General features: G+C 35.5%; 1 protein-coding gene across 1 annotated transcript in view; it reads right to left on the bottom strand.

The window, feature by feature from the left end:
- The window catches only part of LOC136029399 (serine palmitoyltransferase 2-like), a 68,369-nt gene that overhangs the window by 28,221 nt on the left and 12,611 nt on the right, over positions 1 to 27,537 (bottom strand). The window contains exons 3-6 of the mRNA XM_065707749.1: positions 20,282 to 20,436; positions 9,826 to 9,971; positions 5,976 to 6,194; positions 4,093 to 4,256 (exon numbers count right to left, since the gene is read on the bottom strand). Coding sequence (XP_065563821.1) covers positions 4,093 to 4,256; positions 5,976 to 6,194; positions 9,826 to 9,971; positions 20,282 to 20,436 — 684 coding nt within the window. The remainder of the gene's footprint in view (positions 1 to 4,092; positions 4,257 to 5,975; positions 6,195 to 9,825; positions 9,972 to 20,281; positions 20,437 to 27,537) is intronic.

The following is a 27,537-nucleotide window of genomic DNA, read 5'->3' as shown; positions in this document are numbered from 1 at the left end:
TCAAACTTAAAAACAAGCAGAAATTACTAAAACACTAGCTGTTTTAGTAGTTTTTTAAAAACTACTGCACCCACCCGTAAACTTTCTAAGGTTTTTGCACCATTTGTGTTTTATTAAAACCCTAAAAGTGTTTTGAACAGTGTGGTTTAATTTCTCAAAACATCGAAGAACAGTAAAAATAAAACAAATAATTATAATAATCAATATGAACGTAAAGAACTGTTGAAAATAAACTGAATTTTAATGTGCAATAATACTAATTCCTATAAATCTCAGCTATTCAAGATCCGAAATTTTGTTGAACATATTTTTTTATTTTTCAATGATGTAATTAAAAAATAAAAATAAACTGTACTTGGTGTAAAGTAAAGTGAAAATAAGGTTAGATAAAAATGAAGTTTTTTTAAGAACTTTTTTACTTATGACTTCGACGTGAGCGTATGCCTGGTGTGGTGTGAAAAACATGCCATTTTAACAACTTGGATGCAGAAAATCTCTTTTGATGTACTTCAACATCCTCCTCAATTTCCTCTGAAAATGTCAACTTAATACCCCTAGCTGTTCCTAAGATATTGTAAATAAATCCTTTTGAAAATCTGTTTGAACATAGTTTCAACATCCGCCTGATAATTCCTTGAAAGTTCATATATAAGGAGCAATAGCGGTCGCAAGTAGTACTAGTAGCCCAGAATAGTAGCAGTTGTCCCAAGTAGTAGTAGTTGTCACAAGTAGTAGTGGTAGTCGAAAGTACTAGTAGCAGTAGCATTAGTCAGAAGCAGCAGCAGCAGTCACAAGTAGTAGTAGCAGTGTCACTGAGTAGTAGTACTACGAACATGGTGGCTTTTGTTTATTTCAACGCCCTCCTCAAAATGCCCTAGAAGTTTCACCTTAATATCCTTAGCCTTTTTGGAGATCAAAGATCAAACATGCCCCCCTTGCTCGATAAGAAACCCTATATGTAGTCAATGGGCAACTTGCACAACATACAGTCGTTGCCCCACAAGCTGTGGGGGTCATGTCATCCCGAGGGCATAGTTGTTTTACCTTTGGACTAGAACAAGTGACTATCTTAAATTTTGATCGGATGTCTTTAGAATGGAGCTAAAAAGGGCGTTGGAGGGGGCTTTGTCATCCTACCATCACTTTTGAAACTTAAACGGCAACGGAACTTTCAATTTCCATTCTAATGAGCCCCCTCCAAAGTTTCTACAAATACCCATTCTATACGAAGTGGCTTTGGGAAAAAATAATAATAAGAATATACTAAGCGCTTTACTATAGGTAACGCTAGAGCGTTGCCTCTGAAAAAAGCGAGGCATGTAATCTTCCACTTAAATTAAAAATGTAAAAGAAATAGGATTCGCCTCGATGGTCCTTTCGGCTAAAAAGAAAGTAGATAATTAATCCTACTATATCAGACAACTAATCTGTTGAAAAGTGGGAAATGGTCTTTTAACTCCTTGTGCAAACATTTGCTTATGTTGGTTCACAAATATTGTCTAAACACAGCTTAATAATTTCCTTCATTATCGACGCAAATAATGAACTTTCTTGTTTTTTTTTTTTTTTTTTTTTTTTTTTTTTTTTTTTTTTTTTTATCAGCACATAAATATCTATGAAAATTTGCAGCGTGAATCATCACGTTATTCAATTCTCGTTTTTTCTCCATGAGATTATGTAAACATAAGATAAGATACTGATTTATATTACTAGTGATTATATTACTCTCGTGATTCTTTCATGGTAGTAATAAATAATTTATATTATATTACTCTCGTGATTCTTTCATGGTAGTAATACATAATTTAAGAAAAATACGTTTTATACCAGGAGTGTCAACAGTACAGTGTATCTGGAAAATTATGTTCGTTCTTTGGCTTCTCAAAAATTCTTAGACGTAATTTCTTTTGCAGATTAAATTACGTCGCATAATAACAGGACATAGTTTCTGGAGAGAATATTACCAGAAAATACTAAAAATTACAATAGAATAATTTTCATTAAGCCCACTAAAAATTTCATTATAGTTTTAGCAAATTACATATTTCAATCCGTGAGGCCACAAGAATCAGTCTGGAATCTATTTTTTGTTTTATCCTGGGAGAACTGGTTCAAAAAAAGAGCTTGACCGTTTGCTGGCTAACTCTATTCGCTCTGCTTTTATAGTGACGCCGTCAGATGTTGAGTCTACTACAAAAAAATTAAGAAAAAATCATCTGCCGGTGTTGATTTAATATCTGATAAACATTTCAAATATTGTAGTGATCTTTTGTCACAGCATCTTTCGTTACTTTTTCAAATGTCTATTTCTTCCGATATTGTGCCTCAACAGTTTTGTATTGGCCAGATTAAGCCTATACCCAAAAAAAGGAAAAAAGATTCCGATGATTATCAATCGTATCGGCCTACAGATACGATTATCAATGACTGATGCTTACTACTGACTACTGATACTGATGATTATCAATCGTATGCGGCAGGTTCCGTGGATTTGCTTGTTCTATGCGCACTGGACATAGCCTTAGCATTTGATTCGTGTATTTTTGCCCAGATTTTGGTATAGGCTCTAAAGAGAGGGGTTGACTTCTCAGTTATAAAGTGTCTTCGATACATGTATAAACATCTTCGTGCCAAAATGAAGTACGGCTTAGAGCTATTTAATGTCCTAAAGGGCGTTAGGCAAAGAGGTCTTACTTCCCACGAGCTTTTTAATATTTCAGTCATTCTATCCCTCAGTTCTATTGAGTCCACCTGTATTTCTGGGGGTTTAGACTTGTCTTTACTTACGTACGCTGATGATATCCTGAATCTGAGTCGCACTTTCTCTGGTTGTGAGAGCACTTTCTCGAAGTTAAAACTAGAATATCAGATGATTGTTTAATGTGGATAAAACTGTAGCTGTCGGTTTCAACCTCAAAGGATGCTCTGATAAGTCCCTCCAATTTACTGAAACTTGTGTCTACGTCTCTAAAAGCCTTATTTACCTGGGAAGGATCATTGGAAATTCAATTAAAGAAACTATTAAGCTTGCCATCCAAAATCTTGAAAAAATAAGACAAGGATAGCTTAAGCGCCACTTGTCTCAAACATTACAAACCTTAGTCGTTTCCATCATTCTAAAGTTTACAACAGTCTAACTATGCCTCATCTTCTTGCTCTGTCTCCTATTTGACAACTATTTCCTGCTTCAAAAAAAACAACTGGTTCACCGGATTTTTTTTACCCCCTTGCATTTACCCCCTTGGAATAGTAACCCTTTTTCGTCTCGAAAATTTGAACTCATCTTTCCATCTACAATTATTGATAAAAGAGTAAAGGATTTTAAGTCTTCCGCCAGTGAACTTAATCACGATTGGTCTTCTCTTTTTTTATGATCTTATGACTGGGATATGATTCTTATGATTTCATGTCTTTTGTGTTTTCTATCAGGATAGTATTACGTTATGGATCTTTTGATTAGGTTCTTATGATTGTAAATACTACTTATTTTTGTTCAATCAACAAAATTTTTTCTCTTTTTACACCTTATGTTGTACTCTGTCATTTAGGGAATCTACACCCCTTTTTGTTTTGACACGTTACAAATAAATTGAATTGAATTGTAGTTTCCTTGAGTTATGATCGTTTCAACGGTCAAAACCGAGCTAACCACAATTTGAGGTACTCTACAGCAAAATTTTCGAGTCATTACTCCCAAAAGCGTAGATACTGATACTGGCGGGATTGATGAAGAAAGAATTCCATATTTCAAAGCTTCTCACTTTCTTTTTTTTTATAAGATTCTAAAATTTCTTGAATTAGAAAGCATTTCCCCTATAAATCCAGATTTAACCAATGTATTAACCTAGAATAAAGCATACTTTAAGGCAGTATTTCTTATGATGATAAGATGCACAGGCACACTTTTGCCACCGAGTGACTTAAAGGTAGGGCAATCTGGGTTCCTGGCTTAGGGCAATGATACCAAGAAGTGCAGGCATACTTTTGCCGTCGAGCGGCTTAAAGTATAATTTGAGGAAAAATTTCTTGTAATAGTACAAAGCACAAATATATTTTTGCCTTTGAGTGGCTGAATATTTTTTATTTATCTACCTTATATTTCTTTTTAAGTGCAATAATTTCAGGCAGCTTGGCTATCGTTCCTTCCATGCTGTAAATCCCTTCAACAACGATCAGAATCTTTCTCCAGGGTCTCCTCGTTCTTGGCTGACCGTATACGATTGCATCTTTCAACTTTTTTTCTAAATGTCTCATGTCTGAAAAGAACAATACGTTTTCATTATGTTCAGGACTATTTCCGTATTTAAAAGCAGACACAGAAACGAAAACTTGAGGTAAATCTATGTCTTTCTGATTGAATGTATATCTTTCTAATTGAATACCAACATTTGAACCCTTGAAATTAAAATCAGTCCAATTTCATAACAACAGTTGTTTATAGTTAGAAACCATTTTTAGCTGATAATCTATTTTATCATTTGACTGCTTTTATGGCCATGACTACCTTTTGTATATATGCGCACTGTCTTGGTTCATGGCTTTTTATCCCCCCTCCCAAATTTTAACACGACTGATAATTTGTCGAGTAAAAAGTTTAGGAACGAGTAAATTTTCGTTTAAGAAAGACTGTTTTGAGTAGTTTTTTTGTTGTTGTTGCTTTCGTCTCGTAATTTTGTTTGAAGGATGACAGATTGCCGAAGATTTTTCTATTTGGCCCACCGTCTAGGGCTACACGGAAAGCAGGTCGTCTTCGTCTGGGGTGGGAGGATGTCATAAATAAAGATTTAAAGGAAATGGAAACTTCCTTGGAGGATGTAAAGAGAGAGGCCTTGAATAGATTAGGTTGGAGGAGAAGCGTGCGTAGCTGTGTTGGCCTCAGGCGGCTTGGTGCTGCGGTGAGTTATTAGTAATAGTAGTAGTATTCATTTAATAAGAGCCACATTTCCATCATTTATTGCCAGTGAAAGTCGTTTTCGAAATAAAATGTCTGTCTCATCTTAACCACAGGGCAAACTGAACAAAACTAGATGTTTCAGTTAATGGAAACCTCACTAACCTTGCAGGAGAATCATTAACTCTGAGTATTATGTTGCATTACAAGAGTAAACAATCTGGTACAATTCATCTTTGTATCCGGAGAAATTCTCCGGAGATTCTCCGGGATTGATTTTTCAGATAGTCCAAGAAAGTTTCAATCGCCAGGCTCAACTAACCCCTATTTTCTATTAGAAAATTTACCCGAAAACAATTTTTATTTTATTAGTTCAAAAAAAAAAACATTCATTTTTCACCGTAGCTACATCATGTCATAATAAATTTTTATTTGCTATCAAAATATTAACTGGAACTCAGGTTTTAAGGCCCATGGAACCGCTATAATATTTGTGAAAAATGGACCTCAGTTGCGGAGCAGCACACACTACTACGAGGAGCCAACATGTATGCCCTGTTTAACATTTTATTGAGGAATTAAATAACTCCAGAAATAAGTTGAATGTGCACGAAACAACAATAAAAAGGATACACTTAAGACTCCTTTTGATAGATCTCTGTGTAGAGAAAGTTTCTGTTTGATTACCAGTACTACAACTGTTTACAGCTTACAATTGCTAGCCCTGTGGAATGACTCATTGCATTAAAAAAAAAATACAAGATACAAAAAAAATGCAAATTTTTGAAAAAAACTTAAAGGTCGGAATTATGAATAAGATGGGAAACCGTTCATAAAGTGAACAGTAAAGCCAAATCGTGTATAAAATAAAGTGTACTTAAGGTAATACTGCAAGATTTGGATTGTTTATTAGTTAGCCAAATAGTAGGGAATAGGTTATTATTACTTCTTACTCCATTTTTTGCATCCTTTAGCTTCGTCAACAAATTCTTGGGCTTTATTTTACCTAATCGTACTTTGATTTAACAGACAGAAAAACGAATCAAGGAGATACACTCCTAACAGAATACGCTAAACAACCTACCGTTGTGCTTAAATACTTGGATGGTGGCTCCACTAAGTCTCAATCCCAAAATAAGTGAAGCGTGGTTGTTCTCATCAGACAACACTAAGTCCCCTTTTTGGACTAAACAGGGTAGATTCAGTGAATTAGTAGCAAACCCCATACCAAAAACAATTGCATCTTCAGTGCCAAGAAATCGAGCAACCAGCGACTCTAATTCTAGCTGAATTCGTGTATTACCTAGAAAATAGAGAAGCAATATGTATCATAGGTACACATAGGGACATAGGTCAGATCATTAGCACGAAATTAGACCAGGAAATTGCTCTTTAGCTGAGGTGCAGGAGATAGAAATTACGATAACGTACATAAAGCCAAAATCTCACGCAGGGGGGGGGGGGTCTATCAACAGCACGTTTAGGGAAATCCAACCCACCCACAGGCACAAACTCGCATTAATACCAAAGCGCGTAACCGGAAGAGTTGTATGGATTTCTAATCTTCAGCCAAAGTATCCTGAAAATTGTCAGGAGGCGCTTTTTTCCAAATCATTTTGTACGAAAACTTCGAACAGAAGGCGAAAGATAATGATTATAAGCGTCAAGTCGAGAAGTTCATGAGTTGGAAGCGAATCGGGCTAATTATAGCTGAAACTCTAAAAAAAGCAATTTCTGTTAACATTTAATACATCAAAAGAATTGGCTTTTATGCTACCTACAAATAAATAAAACTCATCAAATAAAACCTACTCATTGAAAGCCAGAAGCCCGATAAGATTTGAAGTTAATATCTAATCCCTCTTCCTTCCCAGGAATATTTTGACCTAATCCTTTACTATTAGCGCTGGGGGGATAGCGACACTCCATCTTTTATATGAGCTATAAATGATCTGTCTAAGATGTTCTGGTAGCATGCTAGTGCCACCCCTTGAGCGGTGGCACAAAAAGTGCCATATGGTGTCATATAGCACTTGCAAATGGCGGAATTATGATCTGACACCATTTTCACTTTTTTGAAATCACCATAACTTTCTTTTCGCAATAAACTTTTACTTTTAAGACGAACCAAAATAATAATTGCCATTTCTGAGTCCGTGTCAGATGGCATTTTTTTTTTTTTTTTTCAAAACGCATTTTTTAGCTTTTGGTTACTATGGGCTGTGGTTCGATCTTTACTAGTTGCATTTATCTGCAACCATGATATCAACTTGTTTTTTTTTTATTATTACTAAACAATATGAGCATAAAAGCCAAACCGAAAAACCATGACAACACTAAGAAAGACAAAAAAATATAAAAACTAGTAGATTGGACTTCATGCCCCTGAAGTTCAGAGAAGGAAATCCAAATCTCAAATATTTCGCCTTTTGAAGCAGCAATGGGTCTTCGACGGAAACAGAAGAATTCAATACAGAACGAAGACAAAAAAGCAATAAAAAACAGAAGACAAGGCGGACTTGAAAAGAGAAAAATTTAAGGAAAAAGCCATCTAAATAAAATCCAAACGAGAATAAAAACCTCCAAATGTACAATTCGAATACACGATTAAAGTGCATCTGTAAAATTTTGTACGTGATGAAAAATTCCGGTTGAAATCTGACAGAATTAACTCTAATGTAAATTTGTATTTTTATATATATTACTCTGTTTAATTCTAAAATAAAGGCCTTTGCTTAGTTCTTGGCCGTTGTCAGGTTTTCTTTCATATTTTCTTCTGTCCCAGTTTGCATTGTTTCTGCTAGTTCGTTGGGTTTATTTTCCGATTTTTTTATCTTACTCTGCACTAGCCTTACTCGTTTGGGCTATGGACACCTTTTTGCTTATATTCGCTATAATCTTTTCTTCTATGAGCTTCACTGACTTAAGCTCAGTTCCTTATCATTCTTTTTTCAGTAGTTTTAAGCATGATTTTATTGAGAACTATGTTGGGGCTTTATTTTCTTCTTAATCGTCACATAAGGGCTACAATTTTTTAACGCGATTAAGTACCACTTCAAACTCTAAAATATTCCAAATATGTGCCAAAGAACAGGTTTAAAAGTAGACACAGAAGGATTGCATTGTTGCAAAACCAAAGTAATTTAGTTTCTGATTCTTATTACGACACATAAATGCCACGCAAAATACTCGTGGACTTTTTTTTTATGTGAAGGGTAAAGGAATGTATTTCCAAATTCTATACAATGGTGCAACTTTTTCTTCTTATTGTAATTTATGGCTGTGAAAAGGAAGAAAAAAATTATAGAATGTCGACCATGAACACCTAAATGACCTTTTTAACGAGTGGCAAGCCTCCTGAATTCTTCCGAAGAGGGGAGGGGCAAAGGGCTCAAAATTTAGTTTTGCTCAAAATCAGATGTATTTTTGGTTGGTCAGAAAATTTTCGCATTATATAAATTTTGGAAGTACTTGTCGGTCATATAATAAACACTAGAGAATATCGACCGCGAATGAGGCGAACATGACACAAGAAACTGGTGAAGCAGCTTTTTTTCATCAGACAAATAGCTTTGGCTTGGTTGGAAAATAAATTGTAGCTATATATTATTTAAGTATTTTGTTGCTATTTTGGTTAGGTTAGATATTTAACATATGCTTTGCTTTACCACCAACCACCCACCCCCCCCCCCCTTAATGTGCATATATATAGCCCAAATTTGTTTCTAAACCATTATATTTTCATCATATTTTGTTTGATTACATTAGCATTAACCAAACTTCACTTCTTGAGTGTGTATTATATAAACCGACAAGTACGATTTTGGGTCTTCCAAAGACAGTCAAACGTTCAATTTATCCCCCATCCTCCTCATTTAGCACAGCGTTGTGGACAAGAGAATATCTTTGAAATGTGTAGGATATGAGTTCAAACCACTTCGTGGTAATGAAGAAAATCTCATATAGGTTTTTTTTTTACCCACCGTAGCACGCAAAGCGAGCCGACAGAGTCGGTGTCAAGCTATATTTGCGAGGGTGAATGCCTGAGTGAGTGAAGCGATACGAGGAAAACCCAGTGATGCTGGCATTTTGCTAGCTAAACAGTCTGCGATATTTAGATTTGTGCATATATCTACATATCACAATTTTAGCAGGAAGTAATGGGACCCTTTCCGATTTGCTCAAAACAAAAAAAAAATCGAAAAAATAGACATATTAATTGAAAACACATTAATTTATGGATATCACAAGCCCTTTAATATTTCAGGATCAATAGTTCCTTCCTAAGGTTATTTATAACGTCACCTATTTCGGAATTTCTTAAACTTCAACAACTGCACATGCTACGCATAAGACGTTGAAAACCTTTTTCAACTTGTAAACAGAAAAAGTTTAAAGTGGCCACTTTAGATCAATATCCCCCAAGGAATCTCAAGATTTTTACGACTTTTCCGTGATGTTTATGCATTAATCTATTTTTGTCACGACTTCCATTTGCCCACCAAATAAGCATGTTCATCGTATGCGCTTGAACCTTGGGCAATCTCAAAACTACCTCACAGCAAGGCGGGTGCATTGACACACATTGCAAGGGACACATTGCATTTTTTTTTTTTTTTTGCAGATCGATGTGCTAAGATCTTAAATCTTTTGACAAAAAACAATTTTAAAGAAAATCAGAAGACTTTCATCTTACTCCTTAGGTCGTTTTTGCAAACATCTTTTTCACTATACTCTGATGAAATTGTAATCAAAGTTCTCTCTTCAATGTTCTCTTTGGCAGTGATCTGCACGATCTTAGTATTTCGATGAAGCATAAAATGTTAATTTGAGAAGAAAGACGTAAGACCTTAGATGCAAGATCTTAGTAGTTTGATGACACAAAACACGGGCTTATTAATTCAATTCGGAGGAGGCTACGATCTAGTTCTTACCCACTTCGTGCCTGGAACTGCAAACAGAGGAGCCTATAGATTTGGTCGTCTCAATAGCAGCTTCAGCGCAAGGACCAGAGGCCTCTGCAAAGCCAAGGTAATTGTAAGAACCGAAATTCATGCATCTTGTACGAGTCCCAGTAAATCTAAAAGATGAAAATAGCTTTGAGAGTCAATATTATTGGTCCAGTCTAAAACAAAAAGGGACATCTCGCGGTTTTTCTGAAAAGAAGAGAATGTGAGAATTTTTCTAGTAGAACTAAGTCCACTGGTTGCATTTGCTGACGCATATTACTTCATGAAAAGTAGGGAAGATCAGCATTCAGCATGTCAGAAGACATTAGCCCATTACTTGGCTAAATGTTTAGCCAAAGCTCCAAAAGTTTGCTTAGTTTATCTGCTTGTATTATCAGTATTTTAGAATTCCTTTTTTCTGGATTTACTTGCAAAATTACAAAAAATCACATAAAAAAAAGACCAACTTCAAGCAATATTACGAAAAACGATCGTTATTAAAATTGTAAAAGACCTCAACTTCTTCTTTGCTTTCTTCTGGAATTACATAAAAAAAACTAGTTTTTTTTAACTCTTTGCCACAATTCTACTTTTTAAAACAATTAAAAACTTTAGCGTAAAGAGCGAGGGATTGCGAAGGGGACAAAACCCATTTCATATACGGAGTAATTTCTGTTCGTTTTAAGTTTTAATGTCGCTCCTTACTTTCATTTAAAAAAAAAAACTTGTTTTTTTTTTGTTTAATTTCTGAACGTTTTTGAATTAATACATGTTTTGATCTTGGCCCTCCGCACATAAATAATTAAAACGAAATTTGCATATTAATTTTTTTGGCTAAATGGCTTTTTCATAGTTTTAATCGGAAGATCTTGAGAAAAGAGGAGCGAGGGAGGAGACCTAGTTGCCCTCCAACTTTTTGATTACTTAAAAAGGCATTAACTTTAAATTTTTTACGAACGTTTTCATAAGTAAAAAATATACGTAATTTACGAATTAACTTACGTAGCGAACTTCTGTATTCGTATGTTTTTATTGCGTATATGAGGGGGCTCGCCCCTCGTCGATACCTCGCTCTTTACACTAAAGCTTAAATTTTTTCCAAATTCCTTAAGAATGACCCATGAATCACAAAGGCTGTAGAATAAGTAGTTGTAATTACTAAAAATACTTTAGCATAAAGAGCGAGGTATTACGAGGAGGTAAACCCCTCATATGCGTTATAATGTCTGTTCGTTTTCAGTTTTACTGCTGCTTCTCACTTTCAGTAGAAAAAACTTTTCATACTTATTTTTTCATTGTTTTTTAAATAATGCTAGAAAACCTTGCGCCCCTCCATTGAAAGTCTCTTCCCCCATGAGAAGTTCCTCCATGGAAAGATCCTCCCACGTAACCCTCCCCTCAACTCTCCCCCAACCAAAAAAATCCCCCTGAAAAAGTCTGTACACTTCCCAGTAACCATTACTATATGTAAACACAGGTCAAAGTTTGTAACTTGCAGCCCCTCCCACGGGGACTGCGGGGGAGTAAGTCGTCCCCAAAGACATAGTTATTAGGTTTTTCGACTATGGTGAATAAAATGGGTATCTCAGAATTTTGATCCGGTGACTTTGGGGAAAATGAGCGTGGGGCCTAGGTGCCCACCAATTTTTTGGTCACTTAAAAAGGGCACTAGAACTTTTAATTTGTGTTAGAATGAGCCATTTCGCGACATTCTAGGACCACTGAGTCGGTACGATCACCCCTGGGGAAAAAAAACAAATAAACACGCATCCGTGATTTGTCTTCTGGCAAAAAAATGCGAAATTCCACATTTTTGTAGATAGGGGCTTGACACTTCTACAATAGGGTTCTCTGATACGCTAAATCTGATGGTGTGACTTTCGTTAAGATAGTATGACTTTTAGGGGGTGTTTCCCCCTATTTTCTAAAATGAGACAAAATTTTCTCAGGCTCGTAGCTTTTGATGGGTAAGACTAATCTTGATGAAACTTATATATTTAAAATCAGCATTGAAATTCGATTCTTTTGATGTAACTATTGGTATCAAAATCCATTTTTTAGAGTTTCGATTACTATTGAGCCGGGTCGCTCCTTACTACAGTTCGTTACCACGAACTGTTTGATCAGAAAAAAAATACAAGGGAATAGCATCAGTCAGAAACGACAAAAGAAAGAAAAAATAAGGGTTGCTCGATCCTGAAAACGAATCTTTTTTGCATAGCTAATTCGTGGCAATCGCACCGTCCAGCCTTAAGAAAGACAAAAAAAAACCCACACGTCTTTCGTGACTGGAAAAAAAGAATTTCGGCCTACTTGAAGTAGCGGACTCGTCTAAAAAGAGAAAATCTGACCTTTCTAACTTTCTTCAAATTTCTGACCATTCTTCTGACTTTTTGTAAAAAATCTGACTTGGGCAGCCTTGCACTACATACCAGAGCGAAGCCTCATTATCATAGGCAGCAGTGCGAAAGTAAAGAGTGAATCGAGATCCTTTTTTCTTTTTTTTTCTTTTTGTATAAAAGGATTTGTCGTAAAAACTTTGGAGGGGGCTCATTCAATTACAAATTTTAAGTTCTAGCGCTCTTTTTACGAGTGAAAACTCGTTGGAGGGCAACCAGCCCTTCCCCCTCGTCATTTTTAAATGACCCTCCCCACCCTCACCGCCAAGGAAAGTTTTAAATACCCATTGTGTTCGAAGTAGTCAATAGGTCCAATAGCAACGCCTCAATCCCCATATCCCCTGAGGTAAGGACCACAAACTATACAGTTTGCCCATTGTTTACAAACACAATTTATTATTGGAAGAAGGGAAAATGTTTCATCCTGGGTGGGTAAAAGAAAAAACTAGCAGTATTACTCAAAACTTTGGAGAATTTTAAGATGGATTTTGAACTACATCAAAAGACATTATATGCATTCAGGCTATCAATAGGGTGTATCAGTGATATTTTAGGAACAGCTAAGGGTAGTAAACTGAAACTTTCAGGGATACTACTAGAGCTACCGCTACTCCAACTACTACTACTACTTGCAACCACGACCACTACTTGTGAAAACTACTATTACTTACGAAAACTACTACTAATACTTAAAACTACTAATAACAATTGTGACTACTACAACCTCTTGCACCTACTTCAACTTATTGCAACTGCTACTACTACTTGCGACTACTTCTACTCATTGCACCTCATCCTGGGTGGGTCCAAAAAAACTAACAGTATTAACGTAACTTTTAATACTTTTAAAATATATGACCGCTGCTACTACTTAAGACTGCTACTGCTATTTCCAATCACTCTACTAATGCTATTGATACTATTACTACTATTATTAATACTACCACTTGCAACTATTAATGGTACCTGCGACCAGGACCGTATCCAGGAAAGCTGAAGCACCCCCCCCCCCTCCAGAGGTCTCGTGTTGAAAACTTTATCTTAAATACAACTTTAAAAAATTGTATTTTGATAAGTTTCATTGTCTACATTGAATTTTTGATAGATAAATACTGAAAAAATCTGCAATCTGCTGTTTTTAAAATCATTATCTAAATAACTATTGCGAAGTTTTTTTGGGGGGAGGGGGGGCTTTACATATCTGTAAAAAATCAGCAAGCACTCCCACCTAGCTTCTAAAGATAGTAAGATTCAAAATTTCTTTTTTGATTATGTATAGTTTTAACAGTTTTTCTCTAAGTTATAGACGGAGTAAAGGGGCCAGGCCTTTCCTAAATGTCCATTACCTCTTCCCTTAAACAAATTTCTCTGATTTTGCCCATTACTATAAAAAAATATAGATTTCTCAATCTAAAAACCAGTCGACTTAAATGCAATATTGTTTGTTTTTCGTCAAATAAATACATCCCTTCTTTCTCATTTCGGCTGGGCTTTCAATTTTAATTAATTTAAAAAAAACAACAAAGTTTCCGAGGGAAGTAAAGAGCGAAGATGAAACTGACAAGAGCCAAGAGCTCATATGGCACTTGGGACGAAGTCGGAACCTAAATCTAGACTCGGTACTAGATTTATCAATTTCATCGTCCTATCACGTCAAGAAGCACCGAATTCGTCAAAGCAATAGAAATCCCTCCAGCTCCCTCAAAGATATCGGACCCGGTCCGCATATGTCAATCACGTATCAATAACTTATACTTATTCTCAAACTCGCCAAAGTACTAGAAACCCCCAAACTCTCGCAAAGAGAGCGAATCCAGTCCGATTATGTCAATCGTGTATCTAGAGCTTGTGCTTAATATTCCCATCAAGTTTCATCCCGATCTCTCCACTCTAAGTATTTTCCAAGATTTCCGATTTCCAGGATTTACGTTTCCCAACCCCCCTCCATCCCCTTATGTCCTCGGACCCGATCCGAACTGAAAATGGAGCATCTGAAACATGACATTTTTCTATGTATCGAGTTTCCTTAAGATCCAATCACCCATTCGCGAGATAAACCTACCTCCATACGATTTCCCCTCCCTCCAGTTCCCCCCAGATGCTCGAATCGGGGAAACGACTGTTATAAAGTCAATTTGTGCAGGTCCCTGACACGCCTACCAATATTCATCGTCCTAGCACGTCCAGAAGCACCGAACTTGCCAAAGCAATATAAATCTCCCCCCCTAATTCCCCCAAAGAGAGCGAATCCGGTCCAGTTATGTCAATTACGTATCTAGGACTTGCGCTTATTCTTTCCAGAAAGTTTCATCCCGATCTCTACACTCGATTTCGGATTTCCTCCTCCAACTCCCCCCAATACCACCAGATCCGGTCGGGTTTTAAAATAAAAGCTCTGAGACACCAGATCTTTCTAAATATTAAATTTCATAGAGATTCGATCACCCGTTCGTAAGCTAAAAATACCTCATTTTTTCCAATTTTCCGAATTAACCTCCACCCCCAACTCCCCCAAAGAGATGGGATCGGGGTCGGTTGTGTCAATCACGTATCTAGAGCTAGTGCTTATTCTTTCCACCAAGTTTCATCCCGATCTCTCCACTCTAAGCGTTTTCCAAGATTCCCGGTCTCCCTCTCCAACTTCCCCCAATGTCACCGGATCCAGTCAAGATTTAAAATAAAACCTCTAAGACACGAGGTTCTTCTAAACATTAAATTTCATTAAGATCCGATCACACGTTTGTAAGTTAAAAATACTTCATTTTTTCTAATTTTTCCGAATTATCTCCCCCCCCCCTTTCCAGCTCACCCATAGTGAGCGGATCTGGTCCGAATATGTCAATCACGTATCTAGTACTTGTGTCTATTCTTTCCACCAAGTTTCATCCCGATATCTCCACTCTAAGCGTTTTCCAAGATTTCCGGTTTCCCCCTCCAACTGCCCCCAATGTCATCGGATCCGATCGGGATTTAAAATAAGAGCCTCTGAGACACGAAATACTTCTAAATATCACATTTCATTAAGATCCGATCGCCCGTTCGTAAATTAAAAATATATAATTTTTTTATTTTTTCAAATTACCGAATTATGTCCCCCCCCTCAAACTACCCCAAAGAGATCAAATCTGGTACAGTTATGTCAATCTCGTATCTAGGACTTGTGCTTATTCTTCCCGCTAAGTTTCATCCCGATCTCTCCACTCTAAGCGTTTTCCAAAATTTCCAAAAAACTCCCCCCAACCTCACCGGATCCAGTTTGGATCTAGAATAAGAGCGCTGAGACACGATATCCTTCTACATGTCAAATTTCATTAAAATCCGATAACCCGTTCGTAAGTTAAAAATACCACACTTTTTTCTAATTTTTCCGAATTAACCGTCCCTCCACTCCCCCCATATGGTCGAATCGGGGAAACGACTATTTCTAATGAATCTGGTCTGGTCCCTGATACGCCTGATAACTTTCATCGTCCTAGCTTATCTGGAAGTGCCCGAACTAGCAAAACAGGGACCGACAGACAGACAGACAGAAATTACGATTGCTATATGTCACTTGGTAAATACCAAGTGCCATAAAAGCGGACAAAATAATTACTTCACAGCCTACCTAGTATATATATATATATATATATATATATATATATATATATATATATATATATATATATATATATATATATATATATATATATATATATATATATATATATATATATATATATATATATATATATATATATATATATATATATATATATATATATATATATATATATATATATATATATATATATATATATATATATATATATATATATATATATATATATATATATATATATATACATTTATATATATATATATATATATATATATATATATATATATATATATATATATAAATCAATCTATATATATATATATATATATATATATATATATATATATATATATATATATATATATATATATATATATATATATATAAATATTATCAATAAAGCTAGTGCAAATAACCCAGCTAATTATGTTTCCCTATGTTCCTAGGATTATAGAGAACTTTGTTCTCTTGGTTGGGGGGAGTTTATATATATATATATAATATACACATATACCTTATAACTCGTACTCAAAATGTTCTAAAAAGTAGAAAATAACTTCTTCTCGAAAATCTATGAAATTAAGCGGAAACAAGGGGCTCAAAACACAACTTGACTGAAGTTCACATAACTCGGTCTTCTTTACTCATTTTCCTCAACTCATCAACCTCTTTCATTTACACATTCATGAAATATCTGTGAAGTAATTATTTTGTCCGCTTTTATGGCACTTGGTATTTACCAAGTGACATATAGCAATCGTAATTTCTGTCTGTCTGTCTGTCGGTCCCTGTTTTGCTAGTTCGGGCACTTCCAGATAAGCTAGGACGATGAAAGTTATCAGGCGTATCAGGGACCAGACCAGATTCATTAGAAATAGTCGTTTCCCCGATTCGACCATCTTGGGGGGAGTGGAGGGACGGTTAATTCGGAAAAATTAGAAAAAAGTGTGGTATTTTTAACTTACGAACGGGTTATCGGATCTTAATGAAATTTGACATGTAGAAGGATATCGTGTCTCAGAGCTCTTATTCTAGATCCCAACTGGATCCGGTGAGGTTGGGGGGAGTTTATATAGGATACCTAGGATTATAGAGAACTAGCGCTTTACTGAAAACACAAAAGTCAAGTATAAAAGTAGGAATATTAATTTGAGGGTCAAAATTCAGTATGTAGCCTAACGACAATAAACTAATCTTTAAAGCTTACATAGACTTTAGACCAGTTATGGCACCAGTAGCTTTCAGTATACAGAAATATTGGATTGATTTATCAGGTAGCATTTTGGTCTCGCCAGCTATAATATCAATAGTGAGTATTACACAATCTTAAATTGTATGAAATATGCTTAAGTGTTACTTGAAATGAAGATCAAATAAGACATATAACGAACTCTGGAAATCCAGTTATTTCTCTCTATAGAACAGTGAATTTAAAGTTATAGTACAAATCCTAAAGCTAGTCTATAGTCCTAATACTATCAAGATGGCTCTCCTTCGAACTTCTCTAGAAACGAATAATTACATGTCCTTTTCAGACCCAAAACGAGAGCCAGTCATTAAACTGAGCCATTGTGCAGATATGATACCAAATTAAAGGGAAAAAATATAAAGCAACAATCCTAAAATACTTTATTTTTATTCTGTAAAAAGTGTCCTTAATTGGTTTGCTTTTATTGTACCAAAACTCCTACATTATATTGTGTTTTCAGTAAAGTGCTAGTTTTTTATAATCCTAGAAACAAGCGGAGAAACTCGTAGAGTTCACTTTAGAAGGTTAGATATAGTTGTTGTTTTTTTCTTTGTTTTTTCCTCTTTCTTATTTTTTTTTTAGCACTGAGGACGACTTGGCGGAGGTCCTTGTCGAAATATTTGCTTGATTTTCAGTTTCATATTTTGCTACTGGCTGACAAAATCCCCGGTTTCTTTTCATTTGTATTTCCTTTTTTGTTTTCATACGTCAATTTAATATATTGGCATTTCTAGGACTTTAATTGCGTAGCTTATTAAAGGGGCCTGGAGGAGATCATACTGGAGGTGTTCTTGTAAATGTCCAGTCAAAGGGTTTTGGACCCTAATTATTACAATGATACCGTTTTATACTTCCAAGATTTTCAACCTAAGAACTGGCACCAAAAATTTTGTTTTCCAGTGCTATTTCTCACTTACGAACGGTATAATTGACAAAAAAGCACGTAGATACGAGCAAAAGTTTTCAAATGAGCCATTAACATCACTCTAAAAGTTCTGGTAGCCCACAAGCCCCAGGTTTTCCATTTGAGACATGGCACCAAAGGTGACGTTTTTAGCGCCATTTGAACCTTGCAGATGTTGGAAATTATAGGAAGAACGTAGATATAAGCAATATTTTTTATATGAGCTATCAAAAATCTACCTACGATGTTCTGGTAGCCTGCTAGCCCTACCCCTTGAGAAAGGGCATAAAAGTGCCTTTTTTCGTGCCATATGGCACTTGCAGATGGCGGAATTTATATAAACCACGTATATATGAGAAATAACTTTTGAATGAGCTCTTAAGCATCTCTGTATGATGTTGTTAATAACCCGGTAGGCCTGGAAAAAAGAAGAAAAGAAAGACCGTTTTAAAGTTTTTTAACTTGTAGTTACTATGGGCTGTGATTCGCTCTTTGCTAGGTTGCAGCTAATGCTTCAACCAGACAAAGAGTTCATTACAAATACTCCCCAGAAACTAGCTAACATTGAAATCTGTGAAATATAATAGATGGTAGAATTAGTAAAAAGAACAAAAAACAAACAAGTAAATATAAGCAATAGCTTTTAATTGTGCCATTAAAATTTTATCTACTATGGTGTGGTAGCCTACTAAAGTTGCAGTAGCTTACTGGTGAGCAGACGACTTATGAAACTTACAAAGGGGGCTGAGAGGAAGAGTGTCAGGGAGGGGTTCTAGTAAGCCTCCAGTTAAGGGTTCTGGAATATAACTATCACATTGGTACTTCTTTTGTACTTCAGAGCCTTTCTACTTAAGAAGTGGCACCAAAAGTGTTGTTTTCAGTGCTACATTCCGCTTACGAAGGGTAGAATTGATAAAAAGCACGTAGATATGAGCAAAAGCTTTCAAATTAGCCATTAAATATAACTATGCCTGAAGACTGCAACCTGAGTACATTTAAACTCTATGAGATAATTAAATCATAAAAAGTATATTCTTTTCAGCTAAATAGCTATTAGAAAGAGAACTGGGGGAAGAACGCGACTCGAAGAAGTTAAAAAGAGGCCCTCAGAAAGAATTAAAATTAAACACAAAAAATGCTTCACCAAACCTTCAACAATCTCTAATTCTCAAAAACAAAATTCCACACCTCACTGTATTGTATATTTCTACTTTTGTCACATAAATTCGTTAAATTTGTGAGCCATTGTTTGGCCATTTCCGAATGTTCACTTACTTCCAAATTTTATCGGAATATGCACTTCCGATGACCGTGCAATAATACATAATCAAAATTACCCCTTCTTGCCTTTTCCCTCAATAAAACACCCCCCCACTAAAAAAGGGATCAATGAAACAACCTAGACGGGTGATTGGGCACAGCAAAAAGTATAAAGCAAACTCTGTTATACAAGAGTTGATTGCGCAGTCGTAAAAACGTTTGCCTGTGAGCCTGTGGCCGTGGTAACTTGGGGTTGAATCTTATACAAGAAAATTTTTTTGTCTAAGAGAATACTAAAGACTTTTTAATCTTAGCGAAAACTAAAAAGTCGAAAATAATAAATATATATATATATATATATATATATATATATATATATATATATATATATATATATATATATACACATATACCTTATAACTCGTACTCAAAATGTTCTAAAAAGTAGAAAATAACTTCTTCTCGAAAATCTATGAAATTAAGCGGAAACAAGGGGCTCAAAACACAACTTGACTGAAGTTCACATAACTCGGTCTTTTTTACTCATTTTCCTCAACTCACCAACCTCTTTCATTTACACATTCATGAAATAGATCATTATGTAAAACCCAATCCGTTTTTGCACCTCTGATTCCCACTTATATTCATATATTCTCGAGAGAAAAAAGTTCTACTTTTTAGTCCATTTTGTGAGTCTTTCCACATATATTTATTGTTGTTGTTTTTTTTTTTTTAATCTCTTCCTCTTAAGCTATTGGAGCCATTTTAAATTCCTGGCATAAACCACTCTCCTGAAAAGTTATCTAGAAGATGCAACATGATTATTGCTTGGAAAGGTATATTTACGTTAAAAAATTCCTACGAGTTCAAAATGGTTACCTGAGTTCTCTTTCTCTTACGCTATTGGAGCCATTGTAAGTTTGTGGTATAAACCACTCTACTGGAAATCTATCAAGAAGATGAACATGATTATTGCTTGGAAAGGCATATCTATATCAGAAAAATTCCAATGAGTTCAAAATGGTTACCTGAACGTCCACCCATGATCGTGTGAAATCCTGTCCATTAACGTTACATATGCACCAGGAACACTGCAAATAGGACGGTTCCAACAATCACGAATTCTTCTAAAAACATTTCTTGTGTAAAAACTCTCAAAACTTGAAAATAGTGGCGCATAACCCTAGAAAACAAAAATAATTATTAAAAGAACGGTGTAAAAACTTTTCCAAATTCCACTTCACATTCCCAATTTCGATACAATTCTTAATTCCGATTCTCAGTCAAAATATATAAAACATTTTGTTTACGCTTGGACAAAGCTAATAAAGGTAAAACACGTGGTTATTTACAGCTTAATGACTCTTCACCTTTTTGCCAACGATTTTTATTTAGTATATGTTTATTTTTCTCTTTTCTAGATTATAAAAAAATTGTTTCATCTCCTTTAACAGGAGAAAAATATTTAGCCAAATTTCGCCTTTTTTTATATTATTCGCTTAATGTCTACATACTTAGTGTGATCTAAAAATACAATCAGCCCCTCTCTCGTAGCATTTTGAGGCAAAAATAGGGAAGCCAGTCATTAAACCAAACAAAAAAAAAAAAAATAAAGGAGGAGAGATGAAAGAACGATACAAATAAAGACGAAGACCACTCGGTTTTTTCATTATACAAATAACAAAAGGTAAAATAACAAGGAATTGTTTTAAGACGGTAAAATTTAGACGGAATCAAATGAACATTACGGCTCTATGTATATGAGTCTTCTACAGCAAAATAAACATAAAATTAAACGTACATTGCCAAAATATTGAAAACTGAAATTAAAACCAAAAATAACCAAGTATTTTAAAACAATTATTCGCTACATTACCTTTTTTTTATTGCAGATTGCAGAGAAGAGAGAGAGAGAGGAAAGAAACGGGAAGACACGGGAAGGAAAGAAGAGAAAGTCAGAAAAAAGACAAAGTAACCAACTTACAGCAACTAGGTTAGAATACCAAAAAAAATCAAAGAAAAATATCAAAAGAACAATTTAGATTAACACTGGCGGAAATGAAATTTTTAAGAGAGATGTTTCGGACAGTGGTCAAACTTAAAGTTACAGAAGGTTAAACTTAATTGCACTAGAAATAGCAAGAAGATACAGTTCCATGTTACATGGACTTATTCTAGAATATTACTAGTCTATTATATAAATTAGTCTATTTATTTAAAAGCTTTGCTATAAGGCGATGCAATAATGCCAGCATTCTTCAAAACAGCTTCCCATCACGTTTCTTATGTTTCTTTTTTTCAGAGGGGTGGGAACTGTATTTTTCCCATGTATGTAATCTTGGTATTTCACTTTACATGGTATTTCATTCACTTTACATGGGCTTCTAATAGCTAGAAGAAGCTGTTTTGAAGAATGCTAGCATTATTGCATCGCCTTAAAGCAAAGATTTTAAATAAATAGACTAATTTCTTCTCTACCGTCAATAATTTAATATGGTACATATAAGGGGATCTTGTTGAGCCCAGTCCCATAAGAAATATCCATATTCTATATATTCCATCCATTCTTATGTTTGATCTCCCTTATTTCTAGAGTTTCATTGAAATCATAACCCCAATCACTCTGAAATAAATTTGGGTGTAGCCCAGGCACAGTTGTTAAATGCTTTACATGATTCTACAAAAATAAAGTTCTTCGTCTTATCTTAAAAAAAAAATCCTAACAGAAATTATCAATTTGGCTATACACTAAACGGCACGAACAACATTTTATTATTATTGCGGGAATCCTTGAATACGTATCAATTCCAGAAGGGTTGATCTCATTTAGAAAGAAGAAGAAAATTCAATTTATCTTGCATCAGATGCTTAGGGAAAGCCCAACAATTAGTATATTTGTACGTTAAATGGAAAACTAAATTAAAATTTTCTATTTAAAAATGAAACCTGACAATGGAATCGTTTTGAGAATCAGGAAAATTTAATTGATTCTGATTCTAAGAAATTCTTCAGTTTTCTCAGTTCCCGTAAATCACCCTATCACTAAAAAAAAGTCTGAATCATAAGGATATACTGGGATTACTAAAATTACTACTTGGACATCATTAGCCGCGTTTGTTGTTTCCTCAAAGTACTAAGATCTTACTTCTAAGATTCGGCTCATTTTTCCTCGGATTACCAATTTTGGCTTCATCAAGTGCTAAGATCTTACATCCAATTGATTGGAAAAAGAAAAAAAAATATTTCTGCCAAATAGAATATTGGCAGGAAACTTAATTCTCATTGAAGTCCTTAGGGAGTAGAATGAAGAAAATGTTTGCAAAAACACGGCCTAAGAAGTAAGGTTAGAGTCTTTGGATTTTGGATTGAATCGTTTTCTGTCATAAGAGGCAACATCTTAGTACATTGTTTTGCCAAAAAAAAAAAAAAAAAAAAAGGGCCAAGAGCTCATATGGCGCTTGTGAAATCCCTCCACTCTGAGCGCTTTCCAAGATTTCTGGTTTCGGCCTTCAACTCCGTCCGAGGTCACCGGATCCGGTCGCGATTTAAAATAAGTGCTCTGAGACGCGAGTTCCTTCTAAATATCAAATTTCATTAAGATCATATAACCCGTTTGTAAGTTAAAATACCACATCCTTTTTTTTATATTTCCGAATTAACAGTGCTTCCACTCCCCTCAGATGATCAGATAGGGAAGCGAGTATTTTTAATTTAATCTGGTCGGGTCCCTGATACGCCTGCAAACTTTCATCGTGCTAGCTTATCTGGAAACTCCCAAACTAGTAAATCCCCCAACTACCCCAAAGAGAGCGGATCCGGCCCGGTTATGCCAATAACGTATCTAGGACATGTGCTTATTCTTCCAAGAAGTTTCATCCCGACCTCTACACTCTAAACATTTTCCAAGATTTCTGGTTTCCCCCTCGAACTCGCCCCCAGTGTCACTGGATCCGGTCAGAATTTAAAATAAGAGCTCTGAGACACGAGATCCTTCTAGATATCAAAATTCAGTAAGATCGGATCACCCGTTGAGTACATCATTTTTATCATATCATAATTTTCATCATAATACATAATTGTGTTGCGGAGCAACACTACTGCTTTCGTAGTTTTTTTTTTTTTTTTTTTTTTTTTCACCGTGATCAGCGACCTGTAGCTCCGAAGTGGTAAGAGTTAAAAATTTGAGATTTTTCAGAGTGAAGGGAAACGTGAAACAGAGTAAAAAAGTTCCAGAGAAGTTCCTAAAATTTCTAACAGTTTTCCATAAAAAAAAAATAAAACCGTTTTTTTCTTAGAAACTGTGCGTTCGATGTTTGGCGTCAAGTTAAGACGACCCTAGCTTCGGAAATAAACTTGTTAGAAATACAGTTATGCTGAACTCATGTAGAACTTTCATTTGTCTCTTCGAGAACCGGAGCACAAAATTCCGTAGCTCTTACAGATTTCCCGGAAGTAATTCCGGAAAAGTCCATCTCGTTCCGATTTTTTTGGGAATTTTCTCAGATTTTCGATTTTGATGTTTCTTATATTTTTATCGAGTAGTGCTATGAAAAGTATGCAAGAAGAAGTGAAGTGTTCTATATACCAAGTTGCTTCGTTCTCTAAGAAATAATTTCCGAAGTTTCGACGTTCTAGAGGTAACTTCTGTTCTGGACCAGCTAGAATTTTTTTTCCAACGCGGTTCGACAGGTCTCGATCTCCTAACAACTGGAGCTTACAATAGTTTCTCCGAAATAAAATTCCTTCTTTGGGTTTTTCTATTTGGAAGTTTTGTCATGCCCTCGGGGCAATTTAAATTTTTTGGTGAATTTGGTTTGTTTTATATTTTCCTAGTTTAGACCATCAAAAGTTAAGCAGAAAACTATAAGACGTTATTTCCGTATCTCTTTCAGATTTCCCGGAAATAATTCCCGAAATGTGCGTCTCGAAACATAATACTTTGAATTGGCGTCAAGTTAAGACGGCCCTAGTTTCGGAAGTAAACGTTTTAGAGATAAAATAATTATGAACTCATATAGAACTTTTATTGATGTTTTCGAGAACTGAAACATGAAATTCCGTAGCTCTTACAGATTTCCCGGAAATAATTCCGGAAAAGTCAATCTCGTTCCGATTTTTTTAAATTTTCTTAAATTTTTGATTTTGATGTCTATTTTATTTTTATCGAGTAGTGCTATGAAAGTTATGCAAGAAGAAGTGAAGTGTTCTTTATACCAAGTTGCTTCGTTCTCTTAGAAATAATTTCCGAAGTTTCGACGTTCTAGAGGTAACTTCGGTTCTGGGCAAGCTAGAATTTTTTTTTTCTGTTTATTTCTGGACCAGCTAAACATTTTACCAAACTCAGTTTAGTAGGAGCTCGAAATAAAACCATATCAAAGATGCTTCAAGATAACAATCGAAGCCGCATTGGAAAAATGTCCTCTGAAGGACATAATGGAGACTGTTGCTCCGCAACTGTGTCCCGTAGGGCACAGTTGCACGTGTTGCTCCGCAACTGTGCCCTAAGGAACAGGGCACAGTTGCTGCAACACTTCCCGTTGCACAGGCAACGGAGGTCTAGTTTTTTCTATTTTTTCCAAATTAACCCCACTCCAACTCCCCCAAAGAGAACCGACCCAGACCGGTTTTGTCAATCACGTAGCTAGGACTTGTGCTTATTCTTCCCACCAAGTATCATCACGATCTCTCCACTCTAAGCGTTTTCCGAGACTTCTAGTTTCCCCCTCCAACACCCCCTCCCAATGTCACCGGATCTGGTCAGGATTTAAAATAAGAGTTCTGAGACACGAGGTCCATCTAAATATTAAATTTCATTAAGATCCAATCACCTGTTCGTAAGTTGAAAATACCTCATTTTTTCTAATTTTTCCGAATTACCAAACTAGGTCCCCCCCCCAGCTCTCCCAAGGAGACTGGATCCGGTCCCATTAGGTCAATAACGCATCTAGGACATGTGTTTTTTTACCACCAAGTTTCATCCCGATCCCTCCACTCTAAGCGTTTTCCAAGATTTCAGGTTTCCCCCTCCAACTCCTCCCAATGCCACTGGATCCAGTTGGGATATCAAATAATAGCTCTGAGACACGATATTCTTTCAAATATCAAATTTCACTAAGATCCAATTACCCGTTCGGAAGTCAAAATACCTCTTTTTTCTAATTTTTCCGAATTAACCGTCCCCCCACTCCCCTCCCCCCAGGTTGTCGAATGGGGGAAATGACTATTTCTATTTTAATCTGGTTTGGTCCCTGATAAGCCTGCCAAATTTCATCGTCCTAGCTAATCTGGAAGCGCCCAAACTAGCAAAACCGGGACAGATCGACAAACCGACAGACGGACAGAATTTGCGATCGCTATATGTCATTCGGTAAATACCAAGTGCCATAAATAAAATAAATAATAATAATAATAAAACAGGGCAACTGTTTATGAGTGAGATTGGGGGTTGTGATAAGACAAAAAAGCAGAGTAGAAATAACACAAGGTGTATTCACTCCACATAGGGCATCTGAGGAAGCCGAGGTGAGACCAGCTTGGAAAGTACAAATGGATTTGCACTAAGGAAAAGGTTGCACTAAGGTGCCAAACGTAGCTATTTCTTAACAAATTAGGTTGTTCTAACTCTTTATTTACATCATGAAAGAGCGGGCTGGATGGAATCGACATGTCCTCTGAATGGGGATATCCCGTAAATATCCAAGATAGTATTAGTATAGGCCTACAGTTTGAATGTGGAAAAGAAACATGAGACACCCAGGCTGTGTTGCGATTGTGGTTGAAAAAGGTTGTCAGAGATAGAAACCGGAGAAGCTTTGTAAAGAGTGGGGTGGAGGAAAGCTTCTTTTCCCAGCAAATCAGCCTAAAGGACGTTTAATATGGCAACGAGATGTTTACACTATAAGCAGCATAAAGAAAAGATTAAATAGAAACAACAAAGAAATAATGAGCGAAAATTGGGTAATACGCTCAATTGATAGATTTAAATCCAAACTTGTTCAACAGACTCATTAGCAGTTATAGGTACTTTATCAGTGACATATTGTCAATTTCACTAATGTGTCAGGTAAAAGACGAAAAAAAATGATGACAAAACACTTGTTATTAATCTCTCTTTCACTAAGTTTGCTGATAAGCCTAAAGTTTTCTAACAACATACAGTTTGCATTGCTCTGTTATCAGAAACCTAAGAAACATTGGTAGAAATTGATGCCAGAAACTAATCCCCAAGCCACACAAGAGGCAGTCACACCTTTCGATAAAAAACCGAAGGTTGATCAATGTTAGGTGGTTTCCTTGGTTTTAACGTCCCACTTGTGTAACAGAAGTGGGAAATTGAAATGGCAAGAAATTGGTTTGAAGAGCTAATCAATACTAATTTATTCCAAACTATAACCTACTAATATTATACCTTTGCATCTTCAGTACATGTTAATGATAGGGAACTTGCTCTAAGCTTCCATCTTTTTAATTTCACAAGATTACGCCTTGAATTTTCACTCTGACTACTCAAACAGAAATTTTATGCTTGAAAGCTGAACATTATTCAACACAACAAATTGCGAACGGGATACATAATTGATGCTGTGCGTCGTTTTGATTTCATCAACAAGTGTGACTATAATTTGACTCGGGCATAACTGTTTCAGAGTCCTTATAATGAACTTCACATAACTGACAAGATTCAAACGGAATATCGCCATTAGTGAAATATAAATTTTGGCGATCTTTCCTGAGGCAAGCGAACATTCAGCATTAGTAATTTCTTTAAAACAAGGAAGACCAAGACTAGTAACTTTTCAATTTTGCTCTTCTCTTATTTGCTAAAATGCTTATTTTAAACTCAACGTACTATTTTTGGAGTCTTTTTTCTGCTCTCCTACCGTTTTAATATCTTTTTGGACAAACAGTACTTGTATATATTTATTTATCGGTGATTTTTTCCCTGAAAACAGCTTTATAATTTTTTTTCTGGAAATTGGCATATTCATTGGCATATTCAATTGGGAAATTCATTTAGTACCTTAAATTTTCAGAAAAATAAATTCATATAAATTATGTCCCTAACACTCAGAATAGTCATAGTAAATTTTGTTGAATATGATTGTCTGTTCTAAATATTTTAAAAAACATATTTCATTTTCATTTGATTGTCGGTAATATAGAATAATTTTCAATATAAACGTGCAAAAAGGATTGCCGAATAAAACGAAATAAAATTAAGGTTGTTTTGCGAAAGACATAACAAAACTGTGTTTTTTTTCGCCAAAGCGAGCTTGGTCCCCGG

The sequence above is a fragment of the Artemia franciscana genome, chromosome 7, assembly GCF_032884065.1.
Source record: "Artemia franciscana chromosome 7, ASM3288406v1, whole genome shotgun sequence".
In the NCBI taxonomy this organism is placed as follows: Eukaryota; Metazoa; Arthropoda; class Branchiopoda; order Anostraca; family Artemiidae; genus Artemia; species Artemia franciscana.
This window is presented reverse-complemented; position numbering and strand designations above follow the sequence as displayed.